The sequence below is a fragment of the Montipora foliosa genome, chromosome 2 (genome assembly GCF_036669935.1).
Source record: "Montipora foliosa isolate CH-2021 chromosome 2, ASM3666993v2, whole genome shotgun sequence".
NCBI lineage: Eukaryota > Metazoa > Cnidaria > Anthozoa > Scleractinia > Acroporidae > Montipora > Montipora foliosa.
The window spans coordinates 43,297,164-43,307,163 of NC_090870.1; the positions used below are offsets into that span (position 1 = coordinate 43,297,164).

The window sequence follows — 10,000 nt, forward strand, 5'->3', positions numbered from 1 at the left end:
CTGTCAAGGTATCTCAGTCATTATTCTCAGCATTCGGAAATAAATCACAGTCTTTATTTACGTGTCTTGGCGTTCTAGCACCTTATGGCGCTAATCTGGGAAATAATCCAGACCAGGCTACAACACCTGGAACTACGTGGCCTGCTACAGAGTTCAGGAACAAGGCTACAATCTCGTAGATCTTGTTAATAATCAAATTGTGTAGGACGTGAATGAAGCCACTTTATTTATTCTTTCTCAATGCGCGAGCGGGCGGAATTTTGCGAATCCTGCAATGTGATTGGCTCTGGGAGCGGGCGGAATTTTTCTATCTTGCCCGCCAATCTGGGCGGAATCCTAGCCCTGGTTGCGTGAGCTTGTGTAATGACCTTAAATTTCCATATTTTGACATCGAATCCTTTTACATACAGAAATAAGTGTTTCAAAACAGATTTTTTATTAGACAAGAGGGGTGGAAATATAATTCAAATAAAACTATTCCTCGTTGAAACATGCAGTTTGTAAGTCGCTTTCCGCATTCGCTATCAAGTCAACAATTAAAAAAGTGATTTCAGAGAGGAAGAGATAAATTGTTATTTACCAGCTAAAGGTCGGTCCGTATAGCGATTTGTTAAGACTTCGGTCACAGTTTTTCGCTGTACGGACCTCCCAGCTGCCACATAACATATCTTTAATACTGTTCGGAAAGTGTAGGGTGCGTCGTTTCCCGTTCTGTAGCCCCGCCTTGTTTTGGACGGAGGCATCTTTCCCTTTACATACATTGTTCGTTGACCCCTCTTCATAGAGGCTTTGAGGAGGCTTCAGGGCCATTGAAACGAAATCTACGAAACAACAACTGCTAAGCATTGCAACTGGCCGGAAGCAAACCACTTGATTTTTTATGAGTGCAGGCGAGGAGTTGAACCAGGGACTGCCAGGATTAAACTTTACGAGTGGTTAGAGCTGGTCTTTAACTATCCACTGGGCCGTGCTACCTACTTCCCTAAATGCCCCACTTTCCTAGATGACTTAAATTTTTTATAACAAGCAGCATGGTCAAAGTTTCCTTAATACTATTGCAATAGTAGTCCTGAAAAGCTTCATAGAGATTGGCCAATGAATTTACTCAACTTTAGTTCACTACTGTTTCTCCTAAGCATTTTGAAGAGCGGCCCAATCTTCAGCTTAGTGAGCCCAATGGTTGACGGGTTTTATTCATTAGTATTCTCGGTCACTTATCCAACTTGCTCCGATGGGGGTGAATTTGGCTGAACCGGCGTGAAGTTTGCGCACAGCATACCAATCAGTACTCAAGAAACACGTAACATATTTGAACTGGAAGAATTTTGCAACAGAATGAATGAATAAATTTATAAGTTATTTGAATCTTTCTGCCAGGTCTACGCCGACGCTACCCTTGTTTTTCCTCTCCTTGTTGCCGAGACATTTGCCCGGAATTTCAAAACAAGCAAGTAGCGATGGTGCCTCTCCTCTCTCGAAAGCCGTCAACTTCAAGTTTTACTGTAGGGAAAAGAGGATTACCATTGGCGGTTGGATAGTAGAATTACTGCACTGACAAATCAGTTATTGGGGAGCAACTGTCTTCTTGTTTAAAATAAATAATGACCGCTTAAACTACAATTACATTGCAATTAATCTGTCATGAGCTTTTCAAATCCTGCTGTCATCATTTGCGTAGCTTTTTTTTTTTCGGTAGCCTGCCAACAGTCCCTTCTTTGTCTGTCCAGCCGCGCACTTGTTGAGTCACTCGTGTTTTGTCACGCAATCGAGTGAAACGGCCGAGGGAATCAATGATGTTACATTTAAAAAAATGATGCGCGCTCAGTCAAACGGCATTTTTCACTGATGAAGGGACAGTAGTCCCGAAACGTCTGATTTTAAACAACTTAAGCACTGGAGAACACTAACAATTTTTAACTTTTAATCGATATACTCATATTGAGGAACCTTTCCCGTTTTACTCGATTGCGTGACTCGACAAGCGCGCAAGGGGCTGCTAGGAGCCTATGTCTTTGGTAGTCCAAATTCGTCTCCATCACATTTTGGAAATTTTTGTTTATTTAATATATTTTTATTATTTCATTTCATTTCATGTCACATTACAACTGAATATATTTCAGTTACTTGCAGCATATGTACTAAACATAGGGCACAAAACAATAGAAGCTGTTACGGTATTTTACCGGGGTACAGAAACAGAAAGACAGCATTAGAGCGAGTTTCAATCGAGTGTCGTAAAACCAAAACCAAAGTAATTACTTCACCCAATCAAAAAGGACGGAGACAATCCAGTAAACCAATCAAAACTCTAAGTAATTACACGTAGCTGACAAAAGCGCGGGAAAATGTTCACGCGCAAGCCACGATTGGTTTTGGTTTCACTTCTGATTGGTTAAAAAAATGGCGCGAGAACTTTGAACCAATCACTGCGTGAAGCTAGGTAGCTTTAAAAACGTCAAGTGATGGATACGTTCTGTCTAATTAAGTAGACGCTTTCGAAATAGCCAACTAGTTGACTCCCATCGATTAGGAACCTTAATTATGTTTCCTTAGATTATTTAAGTTATAGGTGAACTTGCTCAGTTGCATTCTTCTGATCATTCTCGTCCCCAGAGCCCTTCGGTTCCACGTGTGGGGGAAAAAACGGCCTCAGACTTCAATGCCGCTAGCATTGTTACAGTGGCAACAGGAAAGCCCAGCGAAAAAAACCCCATATTTTGGCTTTAGTTGCTCATATCTCAAAAACGAACTCGGAGACCCCCATTTTTTTTCTGAAATGTAATCAGTATGCCAGAATGAAACTTCGTGCAAAGTTAAAAAAAATTCTCTGGAGCGGATTCAGAGCCACGTTAAATAATTGAACATTTTAGATAGCTCTGAATCCGTTCCACTGAATTGTTTAAACGTTGCAGAGAGTTTCATCTTGGCCTGCTGATCAATTTTGTGCAATGAAAAATTGGGATCATCAAGTTCGCTTTTCAGATATGAGCAACTATAGCCAAAATATAGTGTTTTTGTAAGGCTTTCCTGTTGCCATGGTAACTTATTACGTCACAAAGCATCTTGCATCTTTTTCAGCCATAATTGATGTTTCCCATGGTAACATAACATTGCTGTTACGAGACAAAGTGTTGTAGTGTCAATCCTTCGAATAGCAAGGTCTCTTGAAAGTGTAGTAACTGTTTTGAGCCACCTTAAGCCTACTGGCCGCATTACCCGAAATTCTCAACTTTTATACATTCCTATTTATGAATCGAAAGCAGACCAGAGGACCTTTCATTATCGTATTGTAAAGACTTAGAATGATCTTGAGCTTTTAATCGTTGATTGAAAGTTAATTGATGGCCGATTTTATGAATAACAACTGAGGACTTAATAAGTATCCACGGCTTTTTAATTCTCGCCCATACGTAGACAGTATAGGTAATCACATGATTTTGAGTGCAATTTGGAATAGATGAGCACAAGCGATTTTTTCAAAGACGAACAATACTGCATAAGAAATCATGTGATTACTTACGAATAATAAACATGAAAAAATACCTCGAGAGCCTGTCGCAATTGAGCAGGAGCAACGCACGCGTTTCGCGAATCACACAGAAATAGGCAACTTTCGATAGATTAAAATTCGGCCCGAAAGAGAGGTTTAGAGGACAAAGACGAAGGAAAGTGGATGATATGTTTATATCTTTCATATTCATTGCAACTTGTTCCTATTGTGTTTGTCCTCTCTGCCTCACTATCAAGGTGAATATTGATATTTCGAAAATGCCCTATATTGCTCCATCAAGGGCTACAATTTGATTGGCTATCTGTGGCTTTTATTTGATCATTGACCAATTAGAATGTCTGGTTTGTTACGTCTTTTGGCACTGAATTACATCTCTTCTTCACTCTTCTTACCTGTAAACTGCATTTGTCTTAGCCAATCAGAATGGAGAATTTTTTTCATGTATATTATTAAGTATTCATACGTTTATTATTATACTTTTATACTCAAATTTATAGTGGTACTTTAAGTCTTTGTTATATTTAATTGTCACTGAATATCCCCAAAAGGGGAGTGAAAATAAAGATATTTTGTTGGATTGTAAATCACTTTCACTGCAAAACAAAGCATCGACTTTTCATATTAACATCACTGCATAAGCAGCTCAAAGTCGTTTTCTTGTTTTTCGGTTCGTAAACCGATACACACTCTTATAAGAACGTCTAATTTTGGGGCTGAGGCTGGACGTTATTTATTATTATTATTATTATTATTATCATTATCATTATCATTATCATTATCATTATCATTATCATTATTATTATTATTATTATTATTATTATTATTATTATTATTATTATTATTATTATTATTATTATTATTCTTATTTATGAATTAACCGACAATACAATATAGTCGGCCATTTTTTTCCCTCCCTTTCAAATCCCACATTTAAAGCTTAAGATTTCGGGTTAGCTATAGACTATGGGGGTTACAGAAGGGAAGAACATCACTGAACTTCCAAAGTTTGTCGGCTAACTTTGGAAGACACCTCATGACAACAGTCCAGACATTCCTCATCATCGTTTTACTGTCCCATTACACAGTTTTTTTGCATTTTCCTTGCTGTTCTTTCCAATTCTTTCTCGTCTCTAAACAGTTCTTTATATCCTCCCCATTCTTTTCATTCCTCCTCCTAAACAACCGATCACCGTTGGTATCACTGTGTACCCTTCCTTTCGTTCACGTAGCTCGAAACTCATTTGCGACTTCACCCTGAAAACGCTTCTAACATTTTCTTAAAGCTGTGTGATATACTAAGTTGGACTACAAATTGAGTTGTTCTCCAGGCCCGGTTGTTCGAAAGCCGATTATCTTAATCCAGGATTAGCGTAAACCTTTGTTTCATGTTTTCAACAATTTGGTGAAAGTTTCTTTTGCTTATTTTTGTTCTTCAAGATTGACTTCTTCTAGGGTAAAGTTTTGTCGAATATCAGCGTTGAACAGCATTTGGGAGTAAAGAAATAAAGTCCTTGGCTAATTTTTAATCTGGAATTAGCGTTAATCGGCTTTTGAACAACGGGGCCCAGTATATCATACAATCGTATGTTCTTAAAATTATGGTTCATCTCAGCCTGGACGTTGTTATAAAAAAAAAGTTTTAATTACCGAGAAGGATTGTACAACTACAGGGCCGACATTTCTCTTCCTCAATGCCGTACCGGGGGGCAAGGTCGGTATTGAAAGCAGCGAAGGGCCAACTGCGTCCAAAAGCGAGCGCACGGGCCGAAATCCCGGGATGACTCGTTTGGTACGACGCTCCAGTGCCATGTCTGGAGGTACTGCGTTTTTCTCTCTCGTTCAAAGATTCCGTCAGCACATGCGTAAATGTTCTGGCTCTCCGATCATTGCAGAGCCTCAGATCTTATGCCTGCGTATGACCCAAGGCAAAAGAGAAGAGCGCTGTGGTCAAGATTGGCTCTCCGATACGTATAACACCGAAAAAAAATATGCTGGTTTGGTTTTTACAAGGAATTGACAGGCATAGACATAAAGTAAGAACCGTACGTGTCTAGTCTTCTCGAGACAGAGGTTAGAGATGGTTTCACGCAAACTTGGACGCTTAAAATGCTTTGTTGCAATTGTCACTTAAAGCATGGCGTTTCACAAGTTGTCTCTCTGGCCTTTCTGTGGACGAATTCCAGGACCTACCGATACAAATTAGGCAAGTTTTGAAAACTAAAAACTTCAATCGATGCTGTATTTTGCTGGTAGGTGACTGGGTGGTCCGACCCTTTTAAAAAAAAACAATGAAATGCCGAATCGGGGGTCTTCGCTTGTCATGGAATGGCAGAATTAGCCAGAATTCTTTTTGTGCATGAACGAGGCGACTTGAGAAACACGAGACTGGCCCTCATCAAATGGCTGAAGCGCAGCCGGAGGAAAAAAGTGAGAAGAAATTTTCTAGCCAGACTCTAAGGAGTAGCCCTGGTGTGCGCTGTGAACGTAGACTTCTGATTTCTGAACAAGTTTTTCTCATAGAAAGTTCGCGACAAAGAAGTGCTTTTGTCGCTGTTATTCCTCTTAGCAAAAACTAGCCTTTTGGAAACTTTTCCTGTCAAAGGAATGGTATATCATGGTTTCCCTGGTTTCTTGGGTGGTTTCGTAGGTGTCATGGTTTCACTGACACTGGATCTAAAGGCCCTTCTATTGGCATGCATAACACTACGAACAGGAGAAAGGTCTAGAAAGAACAGCAGGTGTGAACAAAAGAAAAACGGGAAAAAGACCCTCTTAGGCAAAATGAGAAGGACTCTTTGTAGTTCACTTTTGGAGTGCTTATAGTACCAAGTATCCGCAGGGCTCACTTTACATACGAGGCACTGTCACAAAATATTGTTCACGAAACCAAAAATAAAAGTCATTGTTACATGGTCTTACATAACCTCAGAAGCTGGTCCATAGAGTTGAGAGCTCAGTGGTCCTTTCTCTGGCATATATGATGAGCACAGTAATGATACTCTATTCGATATCTGAGTATCAACCTTTGTGCTGACATAATGCTCTGAATGCTTCAGTGCTGTTTTCTGAGGATAGTAAAGTTGATTATAAAGACAAATGATAATTGAGATCACTGAGGCGGTTGTAGGCTGCTCGGCATTTAATTCCCACCTTAAGCACTAATTGGGTTACAGTAAAAGCCCGTAAGGAAGAACCTAGTTTTTATACGAACCTGTTACGCAAAAATCTGTTAGTTGAACCTGTTTGGCCTAAATTTGAAGCAGGTTCTTATTTTCGAAAATCTATAATAAAATGTGCACCCTTGGGTAAAGAAGATAAATCGAGAATCGTCGTTGGAGAAACACGTGCCTATAATCACTCCAATGGCAATGTTGAAAATCGAATTTATTGATACAATTACACAGGAATATGATTAATACCAACGAAACCATGACACAAAAAAGTGAAGCCATGAAACCCAAGAAACCAAAAGAACAATAAAACCCAAGAAACCAGTGAAACTATGACACCCACGAAACCAATGAAACAGTGACAACCACAAAACCAGTGAAACCATGAAATTCAAGAAACCAGTGAGACTATGACATCCGCAAAACTGGCATAACTCGCAAAACCATAAAACATGAAATGAATCCAATGAAACCAGATACCCACGAAACCGGTGAAACCATGCCACCCGCGAAACCATGACACCCACAAAATCAGTGAAACCATGCGTCGGGCACACAACACAGGTCTCAAGTCACAGGTCATTAGAACCATAAACATACATTAAAGCCAACCTTCGGCCTAATTAGACCTAAACACAAGTTTTTAGGGCTAAGATTAGCATTGGTACACGGTTGGGGTTGTTTCTGTTCTGGCAATGACCTGTGACTTGTGACATGTGTTTTGTACCTGACCGAAATCATGACACCCATGAAACCAGTGAAACCATGACCAAAACTTGCTCTTACACCAGTCAGCGGCACTAGTATGTAAAGGAGGTAGTAGCCAAAACGCGGGGTCGGGGCCCGGACCGGGATGTCTTTTTTTCCTAATTTGTTTTGTTTCAATTTTTGTCGTTATTCTCCTGTACTGTTATTTTCGAATGATCGGCATCTGTCCATCATTTATGGTGGAAATTACCCCCAAAAAATTAAGGAACCCACGGAATGTATGAAAGCTCTTAAGGGACATCTTTGTTTTTTATTTCTAAATTGGGACTTTGTTTTTTTGTGTTTTTAAAGTCGCAGTTGGTTTTTGCGAGCATCTTTATCTTTCCGAAAACTGGAGTTTGTTTTCTGTTTTTCAAAAATAAGAGAATTGCGAAACTGCCGAAATTGGAGTTTATGGAATTTACATCAAGTGCCAGAGACACTGAAGACCCGCTGAGCTCCACACTTAAAAATCGCATTGTAATGTTTTTGGTTCACAACCATTCAAATGGAGATGAATTGCGCGTATTCTTACAATAGTTGAATAAGAGTCACTTCGAAACCGAGACAAACAGCAACTTAGCATATCCTTCCGAGGGAACAACCAAAAATAACTGACATTCCGCAAATGGTCAAAGACGCAATTCTCATGGCTAGCGATCCAGTGCCTGAATATTCGGTGGAGGTAGGAGGTTATGACTTCGGCAATGACGTAAACTATCGCGCGTTACTTGACTCGTGTACCGGACATCAGGATTTCAGGTAACACACTTCGGAAGGGCTGTCGACGGAGTAAACGAAATGGTAAGATCGATCTTACAAGTTTAGCCTAGGCCACTATTGTGTTCGTGTAGCGGCATCGTCTGAAGAACATGTCCATTCATTTGGCATGGTACTGTATTTGTTTCAAGATGGAGAACACCTCCCACCAATGTTGGCTGGGTTCGATTCCCCGGTTCGGCGTCATGCGTTGTTGAGTTTGTTGGTTCTCGATCTAGTTTAAATTCTCCGAGAACTCAATTAAGTCGCGAGAGCGATTCTAGAATATCGGCCACGAGCTTATGCGACAGTAATTAATAAAAAAGACGGAAAATATTGTGAGCCTGATTAGAGGAAAACGGTGTACAATATCGTCGTGATTCGCGTGACAATTATCAGATGACACCGAATATTTAATGTATGTATCTTTTGCTCTTGTGATCACGCTCTCTCGAAGACGCGCAGCTTGACTTCTCTGTCTTCTAATATTGAAAACACAGCACTTGATACAAACAGGGTCAAGTTTTTGCATGTATTGTATATTAACAAGTTATCGTGCAATTTGGGACAAATCAGCTCTCAAATTATACAAGTTGCACTCGCCCAATTTGGTTGCCTTTGAAAATTTAGTCGAGCTGATTTATCCCAAATTGCGCAGCTTGAACGATGGTAATTACCCATATAAATTATAGATTCATTGGCAGAAAGTGTCTTTTAATTTTTGTCCAAAGAAAATCCGTTTTCACAAAATGACAATCATTTGCACATGCTATTTAACACAATCTATATTTGAGAATACATATTCTCTCATTTGCATATGAATAGGGTGTATTGTTATATGCCTCATTTTTCAAAGGATGCTGCTGCACGAATACAACAGCCAGTAATTCCAAAAATGCTCCCAATTTTTTTTTCAACAAAAGACATTTAATGACACAGTTTGCCTTGGGGAGGGGGGCGGACTCCCATATAAAAGGGGGAGGGATGCTCGTTGTCTCACTTAGGGGTGTAACTTTCGGTCTCACTTAGGGTGTTCTGGGAAAAACGCCATTATATGTACCCGTGAAGATCTCCTTTAGGGTTGCACGTGACGAAATATAAAAGTGTATATTTTCTATGTTACTTTTTAATTTTTTTTATTTACTCGACTGATTCATATAACATGAAAAAAGGCCTTTTTTAAGGATCAAAGAAGCCTCGGCCATGCCCAGATTGGTCTTCTTTAGGGTTAGCATTCCTCCCATTTTTATATGAAATCACCCCACATTTATCTGGACAATTATTTAAGCAATCTTGCCTCTTATAGACACCTGAAAAATTCAGCTGGCTCCAAAACGATTGGAACCCATGACCTCTGCGATGTCATTTTTCAGTTTTTTAGCTTTAAAATTTAGGGGATTTTTTCCTGGATCCACCAAGGGAACAGAGACCTCTGTTAGCAGGGAAGGTTATAGGATGAGCACTACTGTTTTGTTAACCATGGTTGATCAATTCTATTAGCACTAAGAGCTACAAATCAAAAAAGGGAAGTATGTCATATATGCGTTATCTCAGTTGACAAGTATCTCATTATATAAGGCGACGTTTAAAACGGGCCTAACAATCATATCAGTTTACCTTTCCAGTTTTTATGATTGCTTCATGTTCAATAGATCAGTAGCAGTTGTTGTTGAGTCATGTTGTGTGTGAATACAGATTTATAACGTGGTCCACCCACAACGAGATTAGCCTTAGCTACCTGCGGGCCACTCAACCTTTTTAATGAATATGTAATCAGTTTTTGAAATAAAATTGTCTTCGTCTTCGTTTTATG

At 39.6% G+C, this 10,000-nt stretch overlaps 2 protein-coding genes across 3 annotated transcripts in view; one reads left to right on the top strand and one right to left on the bottom strand.

The window, feature by feature from the left end:
- Window positions 1–10,000, top strand: part of LOC137993189 (deoxyhypusine synthase-like) — a 32,239-nt gene that overhangs the window by 11,043 nt on the left and 11,196 nt on the right. Inside the window, exons 7-8 of one of the 2 annotated variants that reach the window (XM_068838894.1) lie at window positions 1–8; window positions 1,378–4,088. The exon at window positions 1–8 is cut by the window's left edge and continues 118 nt beyond it. The exons of the other annotated variant lie outside the window; for it this stretch is intronic. Of the exons in view, the coding sequence (XP_068694995.1) occupies window positions 1–8; window positions 1,378–1,455 (86 nt within the window). The 3' untranslated portion in view covers window positions 1,456–4,088. Of the gene's footprint in view, window positions 9–1,377; window positions 4,089–10,000 lie in introns of those variants that run through there. 2 annotated transcript variants of the gene reach the window in all.
- LOC137990828 (uncharacterized) overlaps window positions 9,427–10,000 on the bottom strand; it is a 2,025-nt gene continuing 1,451 nt past the window's right edge. Inside the window, exon 1 of the mRNA XM_068835939.1 lies at window positions 9,427–10,000. This exon is cut by the window's right edge and continues 1,451 nt beyond it. The gene's annotated coding sequence lies outside the window, so the exon portion shown is untranslated.